The following is a 25,509-nucleotide window of genomic DNA, read 5'->3' on the forward strand; positions in this document are numbered from 1 at the left end:
AAAAAAAACATGATATAAGGCCTACAATTCTAGCAGTACTACAATACTACTATTTTACTGTATTTTTTATCTAATAAATTGAGTTTTGGTGAGCATAAAAAGTAAAACCTTTACAGTATAGGCCTATGATAAAAACGTTTTAAAAAAAATCTTACCAAAACATGGCTACTAAAAAGAAGTGACATCTAATTTTGGATCCCCATAGAATTCCGTGATGATATGATTTAAATTATTTTACGGATTCAAGAGAATAAATAGTATAGAGGTAAGTTATGAAACAGAATTATTTACTAGTTTACTAGGCTACTTATAAAAATAATAACATAAAAATGTATATTAGTTATTTTTATTAAATAAATGTAATACTACTTTGTAATATTCATTGAATCACTTACTTTAATTTACTTTGAAAATGGACGAAACATCAGGAAATAGTTCGCGGGTCCTTTAAATACACAGAAGTCTTTTTTTGCAGTTCCAGAGCAGCTGGACGACGGGAATGAATGGCACACCCGGATGGCGGAAGTCGCGCTGTACTATGAGGCTTATACACATTTGTAAATGCTGTTACTGTGTAAAGTTGCTCGTAAAGTAAAATACCTCCTCTGGTTACCAACAGATACATCGTAAGGTTAAACAGAAGAGGAGGAGCGGATGAATTAGTCACTGAGCAGCCGGCTGGCTTCGGCGATTGGAATTACTGCGCTCCCTAAGGTAAGACGATGAGCCCGGGATCAGTTGCTGGAAACGTCAGCGGATACAAACACTGGTTAACAACACTCGGGAGGTGTACAAACTTGACTTTTGCCACCGAAAAGTATCATAAGTAATTCTCCGTTTAATCACAAACAGATGCAGTGTACCACAAAGCAAGAAATGTTTACATCTCCTGCAAACGACGAGAGCGACGAGCAGCACAAATTGATCGCCGTTTTCAGATCATTCAAGTCTTTACTGTCGTTATCTCCTGACTGTTGACGTTTTATCAGCATTTTATTGCATCTGATTTTAATGCACACACAGCGTTTGTGTTTAAAGGTGGTGGTTCGAGGAAACTGACTATTTATGAACACAATTAGGAATGACTGCGCTGTATATATTATATGAAAATGGCTCTGTTAGATGTCAAAACGATAATGAGATCATGTGGAATGCATTTGTAGATTAGTAACGTCACAGCGACCGAAGGCCGCGTAGCGCGCGCGGTGCGCATGCGGGAATGGATGTAGTCATCATGGGAAGATCTGAAATGAAAGCAGGTGTTCCTCAGCTGGAGGACGAGGAACCAGAGGCAACAGGCCCAAATAACCTTTAAACTATTTAGGTCCTTAGAACAATATTAGAGGAAGAGTGCACTCAAAAATGAGACATCTCGGGATGTTTACATTGTTCTTGTTCATATAATACAAATATAGCCTATAATGACTAGCTACAGACTTTAAAAAACGTTATGCTCCAAAAAGGCAGCCCAAAATATTTTTTTAATAAATACTTTTACATAAATACAGGGAGGATGCAATGAATCCTGTAAAAAAAGTACCACAGGTTCCAAAAAAATAAAATAAATAAATTGATCACAAGTGATTAAAGATTAGTTGAACTTTTGTATTCATCAAAGAATCCTGAAAAAAGATTATCATGATTTTTCACAAAAATAGTAGCATTTACATTTATGGATTTAGCTGATGCTTTTATCCAAATGGACTCACAAAAGAGGAACAAAGCATTCATCAAAGAGCCAACAAACGTTGTAGTAAACAATGTCATGTTTAAAGGAAAACTAGATTAGGACACCAGCAGGGACTTTTTGCCTCATTGTTTTGGCTCATTCAGTAACCTGATCTGGATGAGGTAGGGAAACTGTTCCAGGGGTCGTCCTGAAAGACAGCATTAAAACTTTAATTTTGATTCTGGCCACAACTGGGAGCCAGTGGAGTGAGATCAGGAGGGGTGTGTCGTGGGTTCTCTTTTGCATCTGCAGAGGCTTAGTCACAAGTCTGGAGTAATGGCTGCTTAAAATGTACCTTCCTTTCTATATATTATTAAAAAAGAACACATTTAGAATTTTTTTTTTTTTTTTTATCAAATAAATGCAGCCTTGGTGAGCATAAGAGACGTCTTTCAAAAACATAAAAAATCTCATCGACCCCAAACTTTCGAACAGTAGTGTAAGCAATCCATAGGACTCTTGCATTGTAATCCAAGTTATCTGATTGTCAAATTGTTATTCACTAAATATATTGCACATATACTACACATGGGTGAAGTTTGCTGTGTTGGTCGGTGGTCAACTGCCGTGTTCAAATTGAGGTTCTATTAAAAAAAAGTGGTCATGGTATTGCCCTGACATGACTTGATAGTTCTTTATATAAAATGGAAGCAAATTAGACCCTCAGAGTTGCACTTAATATAAACATTTGTTTTATTTAAGTCTGTTCAAAAATGCAATTGAATCAAGTACTAAGAAACTACCAATGTAAAATCATTGCTTTGTTCTGGGTATATGCTGGTTCCTCTTTCAATTTCTATGAAATCTCAATTTCTCTGATTACAGATACAGTCATGACTCCATCAGTGCGTTTACAGGAAATGATCCGGGTCATCCGAAGTGCCCGGACACAATGCGAGGAGAGGGGCATCATCCAAAGAGAGTGTGCAGATATCCGAGCACAGTTTCGCCATGGTGACAATGGGGAACGTTCGCACAGCCTTGCAAAACTACTCTACGTGCACATGCTGGGCTACCCTGCACACTTCGGCCAGGTGTGCGGTTGCATTGATGGATAACATGTTTTTACATCTCCAATTATGGATACATCACATCTTAGCACCTTAATTCTCATCTGTGCAGCCTTATCCCTCTGTATATTCTTTTTTTTCAGTTGTCTTTTCACCTTTTATATCTTACTATGGTGATAACTTTAGTATTGACTCCTGCAGATGGAGTGTGTACGTCTGATTGCCAGCCCCAGGTACAACGAGAAGCGGATGGGTTACCTGGGAGCCATGATGCTCCTGGATGAGAAGCAGGATGCTAGCTTACTGATTACCAACTCAATCAAGAAGTAAATGCTGTATATTATATATAATATAAAATATGTTATTTATATATTATTATTTGATTCCAGTTTCAAATCATTATTCTGTCTGGCCATTTTTCTCTCTGTTGTAGTGACCTTTCCCACATCAGTCAGTATGTTCAGTCTCTGGCTCTATGCACTCTGGCCTGCATGGGTTCAGCTGAGATGTGTCGAGACCTGGCACCAGAGATCGAACGGCTCCTCAGGGCCTCTAATTCTTATATCAAGAAAAAGGTAAATTCATGACATTTTATGTCAGTAAACATATTTAAGTATAGTTTAAGGATGGGCGTAGAATATGGTAGGGACCCACCAATATCCAGCGACTACTGAATTGTCCCTAGCTATGATTTTTATGTCTTCACCAATGTCAAAATCAAACCTACGCCCTTGTGTTTAAGTCACGTCATCATCCAGATTAACATAATCTTGCTAAATTGTGTTTTGTTTTGTTTTTTCTGTGTACTACTGATAATGATACCTGCTTTAGGCCACACTGTGTGCTGTCCACATAATAAGAAAGGTCCCAGAGCTTGCAGAGCTGTTTATTCCTGCTGCAAGGTCTCTTCTATCTGAGAAGAATCATGGTTAGCTCCATTGTTTCTTTTTATAACTTGTTTTCACAAAAAAAAGTTTGTGTTATGTGCAGTATAATATGAGTATAAGTATAAGTTTAATATGATGGGGTTTTGTAACTGCCTGACTGTTTTTACAGGGGTTTTGCATGGGGCTGTAGTTCTTATCACTGAATTGTGTGTGCAAAATCCTGACACTCTTGATCAGTTCCGCAAGGTAATTCAAGTGAATTTTCTCCAAAACGTTTACTTTAACTACTAGTATACAGTAGTTATACAGACTACTAATTATTTTTTTCTTCCCATCCCATAAGGCTGTTCCTGAACTGGTACAGATCATGAAAGGTCTTGTGACATCCAGTTATTCTCCAGAGCACAATGTAGCTGGTATCAGCGACCCCTTTCTGCAGGTTTGTCCGCTAGTCAAGCTTAATATCACTCTTTATCAGGCTACAACATACTTTCTACATGTTACACTGAACTGTATGAATATCAGGACTTGATTGGTCTATTTTTGTACCTCAGGTGCGCATTCTTAGATTGCTAAGAATTCTGGGTCACAATAATGACACCGCTAGTGATGCCATGAATGACTTGTTGGCACAGGTACAATAGAACAAACACACCCTGTGAAATGCAGTTAATCATATTAGTTATGTATTTTTAAAGCAGAGTTTTAATGCTTGATCTTGGTGATTCTGTTGCATAGGTGGCTACAAATACAGACAGCAGTAAGACTGCAGGCAGTGCTGTGCTGTATGAAACCGTCCTAACTATCATGGACATCAACTCAGAGAGTGGGCTTAGGGTTGGTCACAATTTCATATACGATTTAATATACAGTTTTATGATTAGTAGGGTTGTTTGGGTTAAACAGGAGTGGAATATGATGCTTCTGTAGTTTATTTCAGGTCATTTAATGCATATAATTTATGTCTTTTAAGGTGCTAGCAGTAAATATTCTGGGGAGGTTTCTACTTAATAATGACAGAAATATTCGGTAAGTTTCTTCTTTTTTAAATACTTCTATATTTAAACGCTTTGGAACTGTTAAATCAGTCTAATCAATCATAGTAGATCTAATGGATTTTATTACATTTTTTATAACACCACCACATACTTCTTTTGTTTCTCTCTGACCTGATTGTACACTTAATTCATATTTGAGCTGACTAATCAGAATGTGTTATACAGAGACTGTCAGGGTTAGCCTGTTTTTCTTGTTCTAGTAGCTTCAAAAGTTTGGGATCAGTTACTCTACTCATGCCATTACATGCTCATTTTCTGTCTCTCTCATCTATTACAGCTACATATCAATGACATCACTCCAGAAAATAGTGCAGACTGACCACAATGCAGTGCAGCGGCACAGAGGCACCATTGTTGACTGCCTGAAAGATCAAGACACCTCTGTGAAACGGTACTATAGATTATTAAAAAAAGAGAATGCATATAGACAATACAGATGTATAAATTGAGGTATAATTAGTTATTCATCCTGCTCTTTTTCTTATGCAGTCGTGCATTGGATCTGTCACTTGCCCTTGTGTCGGCTGTGAACATTCGCTCAATGATGAAGGAGCTTCTCATTTTTCTTTCAACCTGTCCCCTAGAGCTTCGATCTCAAACCGCTTCTGGCATCTTCAACGCTGCTGAAAGGTATCATCAGTCCTTTGTACTTTGCATCTACCTGTTAGTTTCATCCATTATATGTCTGTGGTTCAGCTCCGCTCATTTGTGTATCTCTCCTATTAAACACTGTCACTCATATCTAAGTATTGTCCTGTAAGACATGCCTACGTTTAATGCCATTTCCCATCTTTAATGTTAAAATGTATAGCTTACCTCTCTATGTAACTTGGAGAGGTAGCTAAGGATATCAGATAATGTGTGGTGCTAAATCTCATATTTATCTTAACAAACAATCTGTACATTTTAATTTATGTACTCTGGCAGGCAAAAGATTATCAAATAAGGTATGTTACATTTATCTGGGCATGTGAATTGAGCAAAAAGCACAAACTTCACTCTTCATAATTTTTAGGAGACACAAATGTGTATTTTAGAAATGTAGTTTTTACCCATATCTTCATGGTAAATTATTAAGTCCTAATACAGATCTGCTCCCCCGATTAATTATTAATTAATATACAAAAACAACATGTAAACATATCCCGGCAAACTAGCTCAAACAGCATGTGGAACGTCTCAGTGCCAAACATCTACAAGACCGTGTGACTCAAACACATCTGTACACATCAGTCTATAAAAAATACCAAGGTTAAGGTTCTTGAATATTAATTAGACAACTGGACCATGAAGATTATCTGAGCTAATTAATATTCATGCTCAGTCTTTGCAATCAATGGCTAACCCATTCTAAAACGTGTCATGTGGAGGAATCCTGATTTATTGCCTTTTTTGTTGTTTTCTGTGTTAACCTGTCTATTTGTATATGTGGCAGCAAGTTACAGGCACTGAAAAGCACTTTGTCTTTGTGTGTCTCTCTCTCTGTGTCTTGGTCAGGTATTCCCCTTCTAAGCGCTGGCACATTGATACCATCCTGCATGTGCTCACTACGGTAAATAGCCACTGCTACACAAAACTAAAAGGGTTACACATGCCTCCCAAAATACGACAAAAAGTCTTCCCATTTGCAAATAAGTAATGATGTGAAATTATGTTTTTTGTGAAACACAACAGAAAATCTCACGCACAATGTTTGGCAGCTTTTCCATGCAATAAATGTAAATGGTGTTGTTGTTTTTTTAAATGCCAAGCTCGAAAAATAACAAAGTATCATAAAAGTAGCCAATATGACTGATGACGAGCATTATTTTAAACCTTCTGACGCCACAAGATAGCTTTGTGTGAGGAATAGACTGGAAAAAATATCTATAAAAGAAAATGATACTGGGTTAGAATGTATTAGGTGAACTACTGTATCTTTTCAACTGTATCAAGTTTTAAATGTAGTACTTTCTCTTTCAGGCAGGGGGCGATGTAAGAGATGAGACTGTGCCCAACCTAATCCAACTCATCACTACTGCTTCTGAGCTCCACTGTTACACTGTTCACAAGCTCTATAGAGCGCTTGTAAAAGATATTTCACAGGTAAGGATATGTTTTTGCTTATAAGGGGCCATTCACACAGGTCTTGGAGTCTCTACTAACGAGTTTAAAAGTTTAACTTCTTGAGCACTGCGTTTCTAGAACTCCATGTCATGCACGAGGCGCTGCAAAAGACGCAAGTGTGACTAGCGCATGTTCACATTAAAAAAACATTGGAAAAGCTGCGCAGTGAAATGTAAAAACGTGTTCTGGCCTTCCTCACAAGATGCATTCTTGTTTCTTACAAACATGTGCATTGTGTTTTTGGCCTTTGAGCGTCTCTGGGCAATGATGTGTCATGTGTGAACATTTCATACGTTCCTGTTTGTGTGTAATAGACAGTTTATTTTCATAGCAATCCTTGGTCCAAGTTGCGTGCTGGTGTATAGGGGAGTATGGAGACCTGCTGTTGAAGGGCGAGTGTGAGGAAATTGAGCCTATGCAGGTAAACAGAAATAAAATAATGATACATGTAAAATTATATAGGGAGCACATTTGGTGCACTAATCGGTGTCAATACTGGATCAATGTGAATCTGACATATAAATGAATACATATAAAGTATGTTGCAAGCCACTAACAAGAAGGAATCCAATATTACTCTTCTTTTTTTTTTCTTTTTTTTACCAAGTACCATGGTAGCTCAAATGTTTATTTTTTGATGTACCTTGTACAGTATCTCACGAAAGTGAGTACACCCCTCACATTTCAGAAAACATTTTAGTATATCTTCTCGACAATACTATAGAAATGAAACTTGGATAGATTTTAGAGTAGTCAATGTGCCGCTTGTATAGCAGTATATATTTACTGTCCTCTGAAAATAACTCATGTTCCAACCCTCATGTTGTTCCAAACCTGTATTCATTTCTTTCTTCTGCTGAACAGAAAAGAAGATATTTTAAAGAATGTCAGTAACCAAAACAGTTGATGGACCCATTGACTTCCATAGTATTTTTTTTTTTATCATACTATGGAAGTCAATGGGGTCCATCAACTGTTTGATTACCGACATTCTTCAAAATATCATCTTTTGTGTTCAGCAGAAGGAGATTCATACAGGTTTGGAACAACTTGAGGGTGAGTAAATGATGACAGAATTTTCATTTTTGGCTGAACATCCCTTTAACAGCAACCCATCTGAGAAGTTGTGTCTCACGAACTAGCATAATTATACTTACAATAATTTCTATCCTTAACCAATTAGTCAGTTTTGAAAACATGTAGTTTTGCACATCAATTACACCATGATAAATGAAACAAATTGCGATGATACTGATATCTGATGCCTCCCCTGTACCACCACAGTACTTGTTGTTTAAGGAGTGACTAAATTGTGTTTTGGGCCTCTTCTGCCATTAGGTTACAGAAGATGACGTCCTAGAGGCCTTGGAGACAGTTCTTCAGTCTCACATGTCATCACCAGCAACCAGAGGCTTCGCACTTACTGCTACCATGAAGCTGAGCACTCGGATCACTGACAATGTCGAGTGAGAAAAGTTATTATGAAATACTGGCAAAAAATGCACTGTGAATTGAATATGAAAAATAATGTAAGAAGTATTTGTATAATTCTACAGTATTTTGTCTAAATGAATTTAAAACGCTGAAATCTAAACTCAATCATTTTAAATGCCACAAGTGAGTTTAGACATCACAAGAATATAACGTACAGTATAAAAAAGGATATTCATATTGAGATTTTCTAAAGATTACATTTAACAGTTATTTACATTTTAGTGTTTTGTTTTTTATGCACGTTAGAGGACAGCATATGTACTCTAAAAGAAAAATAGGGGAATTGAGCATAAACAATTATATATCCAATATATATTGGGGGTCAGTAGTTTTTTTTTTTTTTTTTAAATAAGTTAATACTTTTATTCAGCTTGGACACATTCAATTGATCAAAAGTGACTGTAAAGACATTTACATCATTACAAACAAAGAAGAATATTAAGCAGCACATCTGTTTTCAACATTGTAAATGTATTGTGGGACACCAGAAAAATGTTAACATACTAAAAATAGAAAATTAAAATTTGTAAATAAAAAAGATTATAATTTGCGCTGATAACAATTATGGTACTGATATATCGTACAGTACATCCTCTCTCAATGAATTTGCTTGTTTCTTTGAGCCTGTTTTATCTTAGATCTTTTTAATCTTTCTGTTTTTCTCTTAATCAGCCGAATCAGAAGTATTGTCAGTATTTACGGCAGCTGCATTGACCTGGAACTTCAGCAGAGAGCGGTCGAATATAATGCACTCTTCAAGAAATATGACCACATGAGGTACCGCTGTGTGCTTTATTAGCCTATTATTTGCCAGTAAAAAAAAACCCTGAGATCATGCATGAATGGTGCAGCTCTTAAGCAATTCATGATTAAGTGATCAAGTTCGCCGTCTTCCTCTCAGAGCTGCAGTGTTGGAAAGAATGCCTGTGATGGATAAGAACTCACCTGGACACACTAATGGAGACACATCAGACGAGATTAAGGAGCCTGACCCATCCAAACCCAAACTAATTGAGGCAGGTTTGCTCTCAGAACCAGCAAGCCAGGTAATTATTATATGATATTGTATTTAGACACTGAACTGTTAAAGAATAGATACACATTTGTTTGTATTTATTCTTTTGTTAAAGGTGTGCGACCTTCTGGATCTCTTGGGTGGGACCGACACGCCTCTCCAGCCCAAGCCTGCCCCAACCATCACTCCAACAACTACCTCTAGTGCCGATCTTCTTGACCTGCTGGGAGGACTGGAACCGACACCAGGTGAGAACATGGACACCTGAAGCACTGATGATTTCTCCAGTTGTGTTTGACCTTTAAAAAACCCCTGAAAGATACATTACCATTAAAATTTTGGGATCAGTTTTTATTTTTTAAATAAAATATTTTTATTATGCAAGGATGCATTAAATTGACCAAAAATTACATTTCTAATGTTACAAATTCTATTTCTATTTCAAATAAATTCTGTTTGTTTTGTTTTTTTACATTCCATTCATCAAAGAATCCTGAAAAATTGTATCCACAAAAAACATAAAGTAGCACAACTTTTTTCAACATTTATAAAAGCAACAAATCAGCATATTAGAGTGATTTTTGAAGGATCATGTGACACTGAAGCCTGGAGTAATGGCAGCTGAAAATTCAGCTTTGCCATCACAGGAATAAATTGCATTTTAAAAGATATTAAAATAGAAAATTATTATTTTAAATTGTGATAATATTACAGTTTTCACCTCGGTGTTCGTGTGTTTGCATGTAGTTCCCACTGTGACGGTGTATGAGAAGAATGGATTAACCCTGAAAACCCAATGTGACAAACAGACAGAAACAGATGTCACGGTCACCCTTATTGCCTCTAACTCCACTCAGAGTGACGTCACCAACTTCACTCTTCAAGCAGCTGTCCCTAAGGTCTGATATTAATTTCAGCCCATTTTCATGAAAATTCACTGTAAACCTATTTGTCAACAGTCTTTTATAACATAATCTTTTTGAGTGTGTACTAGAGTGAACTACTCAACCGTTGTTCAAAAAGTGACAGGCATACAAAAAATTTACTGAATCTAGAAGATTAACAGTTTTTTTTTTTTTTTTTAACACTCTGTAGGACTTATTTCTCAATACTTGAGTCACTTTTAAAAACTTTTTGCACATTTTTCCTAACTAACTTTCAACTTGGCACAGGAGTTTATTGCACATTCATAATGCACTAAAACTACCAAAACACTTTATACAACACTTCCAAAACACTAGCAAAGTTTTTCACCCAACACACTTTGTCACTTATAAAGAATTACCTGTAAAACTCTAATCACAAGTAGCATCACAAAATGTTTTTCTTATGTAAAATTTATGTACAAAACAAGAATGACAGCTCTCTACTGTTTAGAATTCACTGCAGTATGTTTAATGGTCCATGTTTACATTACAATATAAAATTGTCCTCTATTGTATAGATGGTAACACAATTGATAGACTGGGTGTAGGTGTTCAGCTACATCTAATTGTTTTTATAGTATTTGATTTTTTTAGATTTGGAATATATTTCAGTATGGTATTGCTGTAGTAATTACTGTCTAGCCTTGTTTATACTCGACGCGTCCGCACGAGCGCGAGTCTCCGCTGACTGCGCGCGCACCTCTCCAAACGGACGAGGCGTTTATACTTGACGCGCTCGCCGTTGTGCTATTCTGTGAAACGACAGGGGGCGACTCGGAGTAATTCTCCTCTAAACCACCAGGAATCAGCAGTGAAGAAGTAGTTTGCCGTTTATTAGTAGTTAATTAATAGCTGATTCATATTAAAAGAGTAATAAATGCAGTAGGTGTATTGTACTTTCTTGTACAAACTCGTTAAACAACTGAAGCCTTATTGAAGAGTGTTTAAACCTTAATTTCATCAGCAGGGCTTACTTCTGCTATTGTAGCCTTATTTTATAAATGTAAGCAGTTACTTTAGACAAGTGCAAACTGGGTGCTTAATGCAAATGTGTTCCTATTCACAAAATGAGAGGCTTTTATGGTCGCCCATCAATGCAAATGTCTCTGTGTATAGAATGATCATAAACATGCTGGTACAGACGTTCCAGTTCGGCCTGATTCGGCTCGAAGTCGTTCATCTTCGGATGCGGCGCCGCGCGCGATGTTACAAAAAGTGCCGTGCACACCGCCAGGCGAAATGGGGTCTTGCGCACCCAACGCGCACGACCGCCCACACCGCAATTACGTCATTTTGCCGTGCGCACCTTCGCGCTCTTGCGGACGCGTCGAGTATAAACAAGGCTTTAGGGACCGTTCACACAGAACGCGTTTTTTTTTTTCCTTCCAATTCGCTTCTTTTCCATTGTTTTTCTATGTGAACGCGCTAGGCTAGACGGACATGTATAACCGTTGCACTTGCGTCTTGCGTCTTTTGCAGCGTCTCGCGCATGACACTGCGTTCTAATAACGCGGCATTCAAGTCAAAATCAGTTCGACTTCTCCGCTTCTCGAGACTGCGTTTTTTTCCTAATTCCACCAAGTATTACTCACTGCAGAGTAAAATGACGACCAGCTCCTCCTCTCTGGAGCACTTCTGGAGCACTTCTCTAATTAACACTTCTATTAGAGTTGTGGGTAGGGTAAGGGTAGAGTGAGGGTGTGGTTGGATATTGTAGCTCCACCCATTATAGTCCGTGAGGCGGGGAGAAAATTGGTATCAAAAAGGGCACCAATTCTAATGGTTATTTTTCAAAACAGGCATGCCCCCTGACCACAAAAATGCATGATAGCAGTGCCATGTAGGTAGCTTAAGCCTTAAGGTATGAAAAATACCAATTTTACATTTAATTGTGCTGAAAAATTCTAATTATCCAAACTAAATCTCAACATTGATAAACTGTTATATTGACATATCTATTGCTTTAGATCTCTTTTACGATGAGATATCACTGTGAAATTAAAAATAAAATAAAATATATATGCTCTTTAGGACAGAAAATATACAACAAAATAAGGAAAATATAACACAATTTTGGAATTATATTAACACAAAACAATATTTTGTGCAAATATGGTTCAATATATCTCCCTTCGAACGGTCATATGTATTGCGTAGCTATACGCTATGGGGAACCAACCCAATCACGCTGTGCTATGATAAGAGCAACGACATCTTCTGATGTCAGGATGCTTGCATAAGGGTCCGAAGCAAGGGCCTTTTGGCATGAGGTGTTGAACGGACAAAAGCCCTAATTATGATGGGCCTGGCTCACTGAGGCTGACTTCATCACACAGAAAGGATATGTGCCTGCAGTGCAGGGACTTCCAAGTTATAAAACCTGGCATAGATGGACTGCGAGGACCAGCCGGCCACTATACATATATCGCCAATAGATACTCCACTGGACCATGCCCAGGAGGAGGCCATGCCTCTAGTGGAGGGAGCTGTGATGCTTATGGGGCATTGCAGGCCCATAGAGGCATATGCTAAAGCCATAGCATCCACCAGCCATCGGCATAATCTTTGCTTTGTGATCAAGCACTGTGCGACCACCGAAGCTCATAAAGAGCTGCTCTGACTGTTTGTACTGAGCGGAGCGTCTGTACCGGGCAGAGTAGGTGTAATTGCTGCTCATCTTCCGATGTGGGAAGAGCAGAGAGAGTGATCACTTGTGCTTTAAACAGGGTTGAATGAGTTTGGAGAAAAGTATCAGTGACACCTCACATAGGTTTGGGTCCTGGTGACACTTCACATGGGTTTGGGTCCTGGTTTCTTGCTGAGCACCAGCCAGAGAACACAGACCACTTAAGAGCATAGAGGCGTCTTTGTGGACGGAGCTCTAGCCTCATTGATTGTGCTCAGGACACTCGCTGGGAGCTCCACTAGCTCCCGTCGAGGGGCCACACATTGAGGGCCCATAGTTTGGGACGGGGGGTGCCAAATCTTCCTGTTCGCCTAGGTCTTTCCTCAGGGGTATTGGCCATGGGGCTGCTGTGAGCAGCAGAATCAACTCGGGGAACCAAGGTTGGGTCCGCCAGAGAGGGGCCACTAGTAGGACTGAGTGTCTGCCCTCCCTGATCCTCTTTATGACCTGAGGGAGGAGCAAGACTGGAGGAAAGGCATACAGGTGAAGGCTGGGCCATTCGTGGGCCAGCGCATTCCTGCTTTTCGAGAAAAATATTTGGCAGTGAGAGTTGTCTTTGGAGGCAAAGAATTTGACCTCTGCCCTCCTGAAAACACTCCAGATAATTTGAACTGTTTGGGGATGGAGGGTCCATTCCCCTGGGGACACATTGCCCCGGGACAGCATATCTGCTTCCTGGTTCAGTTTCCGTGGAACATGCGTTGCTCTCAGCGAGCGCAGGTTGTTTTCTGCCCATAAGAGGAGACTTCTGGCCAGTTCGTACAGTCGTCTCAACCTGAGCCCCCCCCCCCCCCCCCCCCCCCCCCCTGGCAGTTTATATAGGACACTACTGTTGTGTTTTCCATGTGGACCAGGACATGGTGACCTGACAAACGTGGTAGAAAGGTTTTAAAACCACCAGCAATTCTAGGCAGTTGATATGAAACCGTCTCTCCGTGTTGGTCCAAGCTCACCCCTGACTCCAAGAGACTGGGTTTCAACCAGGGCTCTGGTGCAGCCGTGGTTTACCCTGATATAGAGATGGCTTTAGCGCCATGATTGGGGGGAAACCTGTGGTTTTAGCCAGTACTGCAGTATGTGTAGCATACTCTGCGGACGTACTTATGAAGCAGAGGCCATGAGGCCTAGCATCCTCAGAAAGGTTCTGTGGGGACTCTCGGTCCCCGCTCTAAACGAGCTTGAGAGTCGCTGAATAGCCAGAGAGCGTTTGTTCGATAGCCACGCCCTCATTGCAAAATTCATTCTTACCTGTTAAACGGAGGCATTTACAGACTGGTCCTAAGTTTAAAACAATGAGTTAAAGCTGTACACCACTATGTTTTCTGCAAAAAAAAAAATCTCAATAACAATATTTTTTAAACAAGTTAAAATTTCGACAAAATTCCAACCTAGATATCACCAAGTAATGTTTTGGTACCAAAAATAATGAATTATAGAAATAACCGACCGTAAATGGAATTTGCCAAATGTTTGGGGGGTCAAACATAAAATTGGTGATTTTTTTTACCTTAAAGGGATACTCCACTTTTTTTGGAAATAGGCTCATTTTACAACTCCCCCAGAGTTAAACTGTTGAGTTTGACCGTTTTTGAATCCATTCAGCCGATCTCCGGTTCTGGCGGTACCACTTTTAGCATAGCTTAGCATACATCATTGAAGTGGACAAGACCATTAGCAGTTCTCAAACAAAAATCACCAAAGAGTTTCGATATTTTTCCTATTTAAAACTTGACTTTTCTGTAGTTACATCGTGCATTAAGACCGACGGAAAATGTAAAGTTGCGATTTTCTAGGCTGATATGGCTAGGAACTATACTCTCATTCCTGCGTAATAATCAAGAAACTTTACTGCCGTACCATGAGAGCAGCAGGCGTAATGATATGATGCAGCGCCTGAAAATAGTTCCGTTGTGTTGACGGAAGGTGGCATATTTTCAAGCGCTGCATCATATCATTACGCCTGCTGCTCTCATGGTACGGCAGTGAAGTTTCTTGATTATTACGCAGGAATGAGAGTATAGTTCCTAGCCATATCAGCCTAGAAAATCGCAACTTTACATTTTCCGTCGGTCTTAGTGCACGATGTAACTACAGAAGAGTCAAGTTTTAAATAGGAAAAATGTTGAAACTCTTTGGTGATTTTTGTTTGAGAACTGCTAATGGTCTTGTCCACTTCAATGATGTATGCTAAGCTATGCTAAAAGTGGTACCGTCAGAACCGGAGATCGGCTGAATGGATTCAAAAACGGTAAAACTCAACAGTTTAACTCTGAGGGAGTTGTAAAATGAGCCTATTTCCAAAAAAAGTGGAGTATCCTTTAAGCTACCCACTAAGAATTGCTATCATGCATTTTTGTGGTCCAGGGACATCCCTCTGTTGAATAAAAAAGAGTAGCATTGGTGCCCTCTTATGAGACAAATTTCTGAAATTTGGGGGTTTGCCTCACGGACTATTAGGCCCAAATTACATCATAGAATTACGCTAAACATAAGCTCCACCCATTTGCTCTGCAGTGAGAAGCTTCTCCATTCTGCTCTGCAAAGACGTGGGGCAAAGCAAAAAAGCATTCTGTGTGAACGAGCCCTTATTCAGTTTTGTATTATGTTACCTTTTGAAATGATGTAATTTCAAATGAGTCATTGAATGCGTTTTGTACCAAAGAAATGATAAATGTGATTCTCCACATTACATCCGCAATAAATGATATTTCTCAATAAACACAACCCCAATTCTAGAATAGTTGGGACATTTTGTAAAACGCAATAAAATCAAGAATCTGTGATTTGTTAATTCTCTTGAACCTTTATTTAACTGACAAAAATACAAAGGAAAAAATTCCTTGTTTTCACTGGCCAAATTAATTGTATGTGTATTTTGATGGTTGCAACACACTCCAAAAAATGTGGGATATCATTTTAAACTGTTTTGTAACAGCTCACAATTAGCAGGTGAACTGGTAATAGGTGAGGGTATCGTGTTTGGGTATAAAAGGAGCATCCATCTGTTCAATGCAGAGATGCTACCGAGTTCTCTGGACTTGAGCTCATCTCAGATGGTCTAAAAGACAGTGACAGTGGAAATGTGTGCTGTGGTCAGATGAGTCCATGTTTCAGCATGTTTTTGGGAAAAATGGATATCGAGTTTTCAGTCCCAAAGACGAAAGGGTCGGGACCATCCGGACTTTCATCAGCCACAGATGCAAAAGCAAACATCCGTTATGGTATGGGGGGGCATCAATGCAAACAGTATGGGTGACTTGCATGTGTGTGAAAGCATCATTGACGTCGAGGCGTATATTGGGATTGTACAGAGACAATGCTAGGCCTCATTCAGCACATGCTACAACAACAGAGTGGTTTCTACATTGATACTCTTCACCGAAGAAGGGATGTGCTTGATTGGCTGCCTGCAGTTCAGATCTGTCTCCAAATGATTAAAAAGTGTTATTAAAAGGAAAGGTGATGTGATACAGTGGTAAACATGCCTCTGTCCCAGCTTTTTTGGAGTGTGTCACCGCCATCAAATATATATATATATATGTATGTTTACAAAATACAATTAAGTTGGTCAGTGAAAACAGGTTAGAGAATTCAAGAACAGATTTGAATTGCATTTTTTAAAATGTGCCAATTTTTCTGGAAATGGGGTTGTAAATTTGAAAGAAAGAAATTATACGTTTGTCAGAATCTGTCAAACGCTGTTATCACATTAAAACAATATTATTCTCCTTTTTCAGAGTGTTCAGCTGCAGATGAAGGCTCCAAGTGGTAATGTGATTCCAGCACATGGCCTTGGTCAAGTCACACAGACGGTTTTACTCAACAACCCTAACAAGGCAAGTCCATCCTGCTTTGGTTTTGTGCGACTGTGTTTCTCACTAAACTTATCGGTGCTATATATTAAAAGCTTGACTGTACTTTTATTTCCCCCCTACAGGTCAGCCTTAAGATGCGGGTTCGAGTGTCTTACTCACATCAGGATGCAGTGCATCAGGACACAGTACAAATTGACTCCTTTCCTAGTCTGGGCTGGAACTATCTACCATCAATCAGCCCTTTGTGACCGACCTACGAGTTCAGAATCTGTCATGACTCTCTCATTGAGTTTGAAATCTACAGGAATAGGCAGCTGTCTGTCAACCTTTCTATTATGGACTGAACACTCATGGCAGATTTGATACAACAGGTGTTTTATGAAGTGTTATCTTGGTTTGAATTGTCTAGAACAAAGTGTGGTTTGATGTGCTGTCATTACTGCACAAGAGTGAACAGTCAAACTAATGCACACTGTCATTAGATAAGCTCCTTTGTGTACGGTCACTAAATAACCCTGTCAACAAGTTTAAGAACTTGAATTACAGATATCCTTCTTATGCCCTAATTAATTCATTTGAGCTCCAATTGCCTTTGTTATCATTAAGCCTCTTATCATTTTTTTTCTGTTTACTGTTTTTCTTGACCATGAACTTACCATCTCACATATTTAGAATGTTATATCCATATTTCTCAAACAACCTCATTGTGTGTGTGTGAAACCACAAATATGCATTTGTCCAATTTGTTTATTCCTCTTTTATCCAAACAATACAATAAAACATATATATGGTATAATGCACCGCATTCAAAAAATTAGGTTTTAGGAAGATGATGGTAAACGTGAGCATCTCTTTAAGGAAATAACATGCCTTAATGCATGTTTAACAGCTGAATGAGAAATTTAAAATCGCAAGAGATAATGCTAACTAATTAATGAATCCTTTATAAGGGACCTGTGTCTATCTTAAAACATGAGTAAACAGTTTTTAACCTGCTAAATTGTATATATACTGTCATATACCACAGAACAAAAAGGGCAGAAACGAATGTCAATATGAACTTACATTTAAGTTGTAAACTGTTCAGAATCACAATAACATGAGAGTGATGTATGTAAAGCCAAAAGTCCACTTGTGGCTTTAATCACCAGAGCCACCTGGCTAGTCTGTTTATGTACATAATAAAACAGATTTCTACTATTTACAAGTTCACCATTATAGATTAGAGGAAAGAAACAGGGAGATTGCAGGGCTAGTGCAGGTTTCCCCCTCCTCGGAGAGCCAAAACTAAATGCAGAACAGATCCTCCCTGAATCTTGTAGTCAGCAGCAGTCTTCTCATCATTCCTGAAATAGAGAAAAATAGATAAGAACATTTTTTGAATGGATTATTTTCATCGATATTTTAACTTCAAAATGATTCATATTAATGGGGAACTTTACATTTGTTTTCCACTGTAAATTAGTCTTTGCTGTTGTGGTGGGATCCCCTCCTTTTCTTCCACCCTCTCTTTGATTCTTTCCACCTTGTTGAAAAAAAAAGCGGATAAAATAAATATCCAAATATTTCCAAAGATACACAAATATTATTCGCATTTTAAGGACATTAACACTCATACCTTGTCCGTAGGTTCGATGTCAATTTCTATTTCTTTGCCTGTGAGTGTCTAAGAGACACGATTAAAAAAAAATTATATAGATTTTGTGATACAATTTTTTACACATCTGAATCACTTCCCTTGTAGTTAAAAAAAATCTGCCTTTTGACAGGATTTTAAATAGATAATCGGTTAATCTTTAGTTCAACCCAAATCAAATACAGTTTAATCAGTTTAAGCATGTTATTAACACTGGAAATCATAAACCAAAAACAGAGTATGGAAACTCACATAGCAGCTACATAGCGACAGCTAAAAGCGAGGACAAAAATCGCTTACCTTAACTTTAATCAACATATTTAGGGCTGTATTTTAACTCATACAAGTTGAACAGGAACAAGATAATCTGATATCATCTGATATTTTAAACAATAGTAATTGCAAATGAACCGGCTAAAACGCTGAAACAAAAAACAGTCTGACTTCCCGTGTATCCGAAATAAACTCCGGGTAGTTTGTTACAACTATAGCAATGATACAATGGTTCCGCTTTTAGTCAAGTCAAGTCACCTTTATTTTTATAGGCGTCTTGTTGGATCCTACGAAATAAATCCCAATAAAACCCTGCCAAAATTATATACAAAATTGTAGATTGCTACAGAACTAATTACAATGCAAATATAGAGTAGCATACATTCCAATTAGTGAGTAAATGCTTTTGTTTTTTTCATTTCCTCCCCTGTCAGGTGTCAGCTGTTGTAAATTAGCTACTGATAACTGACGAAGTAGTAGGACTCAGCTGCTTACAGACAGCGTTTGGTTTGCACCTCACTCGGTCTGCATCTGATCATGAATAACCTATGGCAATGTTTGTTTGTTTTTGCAGTTGCCACAAAAGTTGTGATGTCTGAAAATAGTAATAATGGTAATGTTTATTATGGCACAAGAAAAGTATTATGCATTATACGTTCTTAACATGTAACCTAACATCTAAAAGAATCTAGCTTTAGCGGGTAGTTGTGCTTTAGAGCAGAGTAGTTGATCATTGGCTGGTAGACAAACCATCATGTTTTGAACTATTTTTTTGTTGTTGCTGGTCCAAGGTGGTCTACTTGCTAATAACCTGCTTTGAGACCAGGTTCTAAACATGGATAGGCTATCAGAGTTGTTCAGTTTTCTTCAACTTTGAGGCGTACAATAAAGTACTTCGTCTCTCCTTTTACTATAGATATCCAAGTTACGTGTGGCGAACAGTCTGTTCACGTTAAGTGGAAAATCAACCAATCGATGACTGGAAATCCTGCTCGTCTTTTCTTGGGTAGTTGCTTTCCTTCACAGTTCTTAAATGTGTCAAATGAAGGAGCAGTGGCAGACTTTCACTATCCACTTAGTGAGTGTGAGTTTAGACGGACGGTAAGTTCACTTCCTGATTTTGGTAATCACAGAATCCTGAAAATATGGTGATGATAAATACTCCCCCCCCCCCCCCCCTTCCTTCCTTCCTTCCGATTAGGCTACATGGAAGTACTTGGTGTATGAGAACAAGTTAACCTACAGGCCTTTGCCAAAGCCAAACCCTCCTTCTTTCACCTATACAATCAGATGTGTGAATGACAGGTAACATCACAACTGGGTAGCCTACAGGTCTTCACCAGGACTCTCAATCCCAAATCATTCCCATCGATGATGTACAATAATTTTGATTTGGTCCTCAGGCCGAAGGGTTGGACTCCTGCCTTCCAGAGCTCTTCTACTGGTGCCATACAAGGTCATGGAGAACTGGCCTTTCACATGGCAATTCTCAATCGTATGTAGGCAGATCTTGATTCATTGTCTGTGATTCTCGTTCTAACAATAACTCTCCTATCATAATCTTCTCTCCAGATGATTTCAGTGGCCCTGCAGAATCAAGTGTGTTTCCGCTGGGATCTTTTGTCCCTATTTGGGCTGGTGTTAACCAGCAAGCCCATCAGCCCCTGGTGTTGCTTCTTGAGGAATGTGTAGCCTCTACAACTCTCGAAATCTCCCCGGATAGTCTTACGTACCCACTTATCGCCAATAAAGGGTGTGTATATTTGTGACTATTTGAAATATCCATTAGTCAGTACATCAAATAAAGTTAGATCTTCCTTATTTGTTGCAATTTAGTGGCCATATTTTTATAATTGACTTAAGGTGAACCCATCATAGGTGTCTTGTGGATGGTAAGAAAAGTTTATCTACGTTTTTACCAAGATCTCACTCCTCCTCAATCCTGCTTCACCTTCAAGCATTCAAATTCGCCGTGGAACAAGAGGTGAGGCAGTCTCTTCATATGAATGCGGCAAGTTATTAATCATCTGAATTTGTTGCTGTCTGTTCTCCCCCACCCTGCAGGTCTATATCCATTGCAAATTAATTGCATGGGACCCTGACAACCTCAACGATGTGAAGAAGGCCTGCAATTATAATAAAGCCAAAGGAGAGTAAGTGTATTCTTGATTTGTAGATAAAATCCTTCAATATACTGACATGATTTATGGGAAGATATCCTATAATCCTTCATTAACAGATGGGAGCTTTTAGATGACCCGTTCCAAAGTTCTCTTTGTCAATGCTGCGATTCAACATGTGGAGTTCGTGGAAAGAGGGAAACGGATTCCGGTAAATCAAAAGCATAATGCCAAATAACTAATGTTAAAATTGCAAACCCTTTAACATGGGTTTAAGTTAACATGCAATGTGTTGGGATTACAGCCCCTCAAGGACTGGTACTAAAGTCTGTTTTAGGACCTTTGACAATTACTGAAGATTCAGCATGATTTTACTCTGATGTGCCATCCTATATCTCAGAGAAAGGTTTGTAATTCTGTTCTTAGAAATGTTGTCCAACTGTCCTATGCTGGTGGGGTTTTTTTTTTTTTTTGGATTGTTGGTCATGTTGCAGTGTTTTTTTTTCTTTTTTTTCTCATTGGTAGGTTGAGTGGCTGTCTGGTGATGCAGTGGTTAATTGACAGGTCAGTGGTATTTACTCTCTACATGATATTCTTGTACTGAATAAATAACTATTGTGTGCAGTGAACTGATGTTTTCCATCTTTTCTGTAGGTGCTTGATTCATGGTCAGGAGTCATTAGGAGTGGCCAACGAAGTATTAGATTTGTATGACTTGTTTTGTTCATTAAAAGACTGTGAAACATCCTTTTAAGTCTATTATTTGAAACTTTGTCTCTGTTGTGATCTCTTTGACCAAAGTGATAAGGAAAGTGGTGTCGCATCAATTTTGTCTTCATAAATTGCCTCAATATTTCCGTTTGATCATATAATTAAATTGATTACTCCCAGCTAAGGGAGCAGGTTATAGCATATGAGGTTGTCATGCATGTTAAAGTCCCCCTATAGTCAATAATTGTATCCCTTCACCAAAATTACATATTTAAATGTTTTTTCCTTAAAAAAAAATGATTCATGCCTAAAAATGGCTTGAATGTAACTCTACACCCTTGTCTCATTTAGTATATGTTTCTATGAATATCCAAATTAGCCCTGCCTCCACTCACTCACACCAGCTCAGAGATCCACTCGTTGACGATCACATGTTGACATGTTTGGTTACATGGTAGTTTGTGACGTCAGAAACACCTGCTATTTCAAAATGCTATTTTGAGACTGTCTTTGGTTCACTGCAGTTTTAAGGAGAAAATACTAGCAATGGTGCTGACTCATGAATTTGCAAATGGTTTGTCTTAAAGCATATTAAAAACACCACATAGACATATAAACATTAAAAGCGTGCTTTTCACCACAGGGGGACTTTAGAAACTTATGTGTGATTTGTGAAAACATAGAACAGTAATAATTGCTCAGATGTGAAATGTGTGTAAAAAACACATTAAGTGGATTTTCACAGAGCCTGAGCTTGTAAAAAAAAAAGTAGCCTATGTTTTTGCAACCTGCTGCAATACCGTCAGGGAGCTATTACAATTGGACACAAAGACTAGTGTTAAAGAGTTGCCACATTTTTGGTTTTAAAACAATGCCAGAAATGTGAAAATGCTAGTGGGTTGGTTGTAATTAAATTTGTGTGTTGCAAAAACCCTATACCTGACATTTGTAAAATTCACAACCAAGATGAATGCCATCACTATAAAACTAACACACTTGATATGTAGTCAATACAAAGTTCTTCCAGTTTATATGCATTTGAAAAGATTTTATTTTGCACCCATCCCTTGAACACTAGTATACTAATATTTGCCACATTTACCGTGATCAAAGCCAGAGCATCAGCAGCTGATGTTCATTAAGCTCATCCAAACAATGCGTTTCAGATGGGAATCCTTTAATTAGGTTAGCTATCAATCAAAGTGCATAAATTAGCTTGAAGCATGCCACAGCATATTGTCAAAATGTCTTCCTTTTTGATACTAGTTTTTTTCAGTCCAGTTGTTTTCTTAGTGGCCCGAGCAGGTAATATGACCTTTGTAGCAGATAGAGCTTTTTAACACCATGTATTGCACACTTTTGCTGAATTTTCCACACACCAATTCTAAAGTCATCTCCAAATTCACCTCCCTTCAGAAATTACTGTGGAATGTGGCAAAAACTCTATGTCTGTGCGATGGATTGAAGCAAACTCTCAAGTGGATCCATCCCTTCTCCGCCTGGGTGGCTGCCCTCCAACCCAGGTTTCTGTAAATCCTCAAGGGTCTGAGGCAGTGTTCTATGCTGAATTTGGGGCATGTGATATTAGGAGGATGGTAAGTTCAGTAAAGAATTGTATTGTAAAGTAATCTGATTTGCCATTTGATTTACTTGTGTGTTTGGAAGTATGAACCACTGGGTTGTTAACTAATAACTTGGGGAAACAAAGTTGTATTTCCTGTAGGTAATTTACTGAGCCATATTCAAATCTCGAAACTTTTTGGAGACATCTGTACATGGAAAAAGTACCTCTGACACAAATAAAGATGACTGATTTGGGGTATATTTGCAGTGCTGAGAAAAGTAACACTTGTTCATATGTGGTGTGAATGACAAAGTTGTTTAATGTATTGAAATGGCAATACATTATGTATAGAAAATACTTAAAATCTATTCATTAGTCTCTTCTCAATCTCTTCCCCTTCATAGGTGACAATCAATGAGCTTGTATTTGAGACTGAGATCACTTCTACAACATTCTCAAAAACTGCACCAATTTATTACCCTGTGGCCTGTAAATATGAAAGGTGACATTGTGCTCCATTTTAATCCGTCTTATGCTTGAAGACCTATGTCAATATAGATAAAAACGGCTGCCTTTTTCTCAGGCCAGAAGATTGGACGCCGCCCCTGTATGATCCTCTGCTGTTTCACACACATGGCCAGGGAGATCTGTCCTTTCGTATGACTCTCATGAAGGGTATGCATGTACTTATTGTATGTAATGAAACATCCTTGACTATCTTCTTGAATATAAAATTATCTTATAATGAATTTTCTAATTATAGATGACTTTAGTGCTGTGGCCACTACCACAACATTCCCACTAGGCTCAACAATCCCAATTGCTGCTTCATTTGATCAGACGACCCATCAGCCATTAATACTGCTCCTGGATGAATGTGTGGCCTCCACAACACCAGAATTGGGTCCAGATTCTCATATTTATCCACTCATTACCAATAAGGGGTTTGTACGAAGACGAGGTGTGCTCTTTCTGGAGCCATAAAATGTTTTCCTGTTCCACAGCAGTGGAATGATTAGCACAGTTCTTGGTCTTAACCTTTTAAAATTGATTACGGTGTAATTACCTTTTTGTTTTTATTTTAAGGTGTCTGGTAGACAGCAAAAAGACAAACTCCAGGTTTCTGCCAAGAAACCAGTTGTCAGAGATCAGGCTGAGTCTTCAAGCTTTTAAGTTTGCCATCGGAGAAGAGGCAAGTGTGTCTGTCTGTCTGTCTCTGTCTGTCTCTCTCTGATTATGTTGTCTTATTTTTCTTTTGCACCATCCTCAGGTCTACCTGCATTGCAGACTTGTGGCATGGGACCCAAGAGACCTGGATGGTAGCAATAAAGCTTGTCAATATGACCGGAAAAGCTCACGGTATAATAATTAAAAAATGTAATCCTGAATACTCTTCAAAATAAAGGTTCCTAAAGAGCGGTTTTAATAGTGGAGCCATGCAACAATTTTGGGTTCCCCAAAGAAGTTTCCAATGATCTGTTCTTAAAAGAACACTTTTTATGTGAGCTTAATCTAAAGAACCCTTTTTCAAGGTTGCATTGATAGTTTCTTCATGAAACAACCGATGCCAGTTGGCTAGAAAAGAAACGTGCACGCTCTTTTTGTTTTTGCAGGTGGGTGTTGACTGATGATCCATCCCAGAGTTCTCTCTGCAGCTGCTGTGACACTGACTGTCAAGGAAGAAAGAAAAGAGAAATAACAGCAGGTGAATGTTGCCTGTTTTTGCTTAAAATACAAACCATGATTAAATGATACTTGCATAAAAATAATTATTTGGGCACCATTTCAGGAGTTAGTGAAGAATCATTTAGAGTATTTATCAATGACTTTTACTAATGGACATATACTGACTACTTGATCTACAGATTCCTATACTTTAACTTCTGTGCTTGGGCCTCTTGTTGTTGAAAACTGAGGACCGGGTCGTGCCTCATGGATTTGGCAAGGTTTGCAATCTTTGCTGGTATTATTATTACTATTATTAATTTACATTATGTGACATCTGTTTCATGTTTAATTGTTTTCAAAGATGGGCTCCTCCAAGCCGCTGGAGTTGTTTTGGACGTCCTAAGGATGGAGCTCTCTGTGCCTGTTCAACTGTTTCTTGAGTGAAATAAACTATTATAAAGTGGATGCTGTTCTTTATTCTGTATAGTGAATATTGGCTTGTGGACAAATTGTGTATTTTATAGCTACCCTCAAACATCTGTTTTTAGTGTGAATGACTGGGACAGAGAAAAACTTAACATTACAAAAACTGAAATTGCTGCTGAAAAACAAGTGACACTGCTTCTCCTGCAGTTGTGAAGAACATGGGGGATTATGAATTTCAAAGACTAAAAATAAGTTTTCTAACTTCTCTAAACTGGCCACGAGATGGCGCAATAGTTTTCTTGAATTTATTTTATTTTTTTACTTTGGCGCCATCTAGTGACGTGACGCTTACGCTCACTCGACGCCAGTGGGATAAATCTTTTCC

General features: G+C 38.4%; 4 protein-coding genes across 4 annotated transcripts; 3 read left to right on the forward strand and 1 right to left on the reverse strand.

Annotated features, from left to right (window-relative positions):
- The first annotated feature begins 483 nt into the window (after positions 1 to 483).
- On the forward strand, positions 484 to 16,998 carry ap1g2 (adaptor related protein complex 1 subunit gamma 2). Its single transcript, XM_056241133.1, has 22 exons — positions 484 to 714; positions 2,555 to 2,763; positions 2,941 to 3,065; positions 3,173 to 3,314; positions 3,571 to 3,667; positions 3,796 to 3,872; positions 3,970 to 4,065; positions 4,181 to 4,261; positions 4,365 to 4,463; positions 4,600 to 4,655; positions 4,962 to 5,075; positions 5,174 to 5,314; positions 6,182 to 6,236; positions 6,647 to 6,769; positions 7,122 to 7,211; positions 8,129 to 8,256; positions 8,957 to 9,061; positions 9,186 to 9,330; positions 9,415 to 9,547; positions 10,047 to 10,198; positions 16,649 to 16,747; positions 16,849 to 16,998. Exons 2-22 carry the CDS (start codon positions 2,563 to 2,565, stop codon positions 16,972 to 16,974), a joined length of 2,385 nt encoding a protein of 794 aa, XP_056097108.1. The 5' UTR covers positions 484 to 714; positions 2,555 to 2,562; the 3' UTR covers positions 16,975 to 16,998.
- An 810-nt stretch (positions 16,999 to 17,808) lies between these two features.
- Positions 17,809 to 18,791, reverse strand: nedd8l (NEDD8 ubiquitin like modifier, like). The gene is made up of 4 exons (XM_056241134.1): positions 18,663 to 18,791; positions 18,345 to 18,392; positions 18,169 to 18,251; positions 17,809 to 18,072 (listed from the first exon to the last, which is right to left on the reverse strand). The coding sequence occupies exons 1-4, from the start codon at positions 18,678 to 18,680 to the stop codon at positions 17,979 to 17,981; spliced, it is 243 nt and encodes an 80-aa protein (XP_056097109.1). The 5' UTR covers positions 18,681 to 18,791; the 3' UTR covers positions 17,809 to 17,978.
- A 325-nt stretch (positions 18,792 to 19,116) lies between these two features.
- Positions 19,117 to 21,502, forward strand: zp3f.2 (zona pellucida glycoprotein 3f, tandem duplicate 2). The gene is made up of 11 exons (XM_056241156.1): positions 19,117 to 19,248; positions 19,552 to 19,736; positions 19,837 to 19,940; positions 20,039 to 20,130; positions 20,208 to 20,388; positions 20,514 to 20,619; positions 20,700 to 20,788; positions 20,875 to 20,966; positions 21,060 to 21,161; positions 21,281 to 21,319; positions 21,410 to 21,502. The coding sequence occupies exons 1-9, from the start codon at positions 19,173 to 19,175 to the stop codon at positions 21,122 to 21,124; spliced, it is 990 nt and encodes a 329-aa protein (XP_056097131.1). The 5' UTR covers positions 19,117 to 19,172; the 3' UTR covers positions 21,125 to 21,161; positions 21,281 to 21,319; positions 21,410 to 21,502.
- Positions 21,503 to 22,978: 1,476 nt separating this feature from the next.
- zp3f.1 (zona pellucida glycoprotein 3f, tandem duplicate 1) lies at positions 22,979 to 25,160 on the forward strand. The gene is made up of 9 exons (XM_056241144.1): positions 22,979 to 23,061; positions 23,435 to 23,532; positions 23,614 to 23,705; positions 23,794 to 23,974; positions 24,117 to 24,222; positions 24,301 to 24,389; positions 24,644 to 24,735; positions 24,896 to 24,976; positions 25,060 to 25,160. Exons 1-8 carry the CDS (start codon positions 23,059 to 23,061, stop codon positions 24,943 to 24,945), a joined length of 711 nt encoding a protein of 236 aa, XP_056097119.1. The 5' UTR covers positions 22,979 to 23,058; the 3' UTR covers positions 24,946 to 24,976; positions 25,060 to 25,160.
- Positions 25,161 to 25,509: the final 349 nt, after the last annotated feature.

Source organism: Rhinichthys klamathensis, unplaced genomic scaffold (assembly GCF_029890125.1).
Source record: "Rhinichthys klamathensis goyatoka isolate OS25496 unplaced genomic scaffold, OSU_Roscu_1.1 h1tg000631l_1, whole genome shotgun sequence".
In the NCBI taxonomy this organism is placed as follows: Eukaryota; Metazoa; Chordata; class Actinopteri; order Cypriniformes; family Leuciscidae; genus Rhinichthys; species Rhinichthys klamathensis.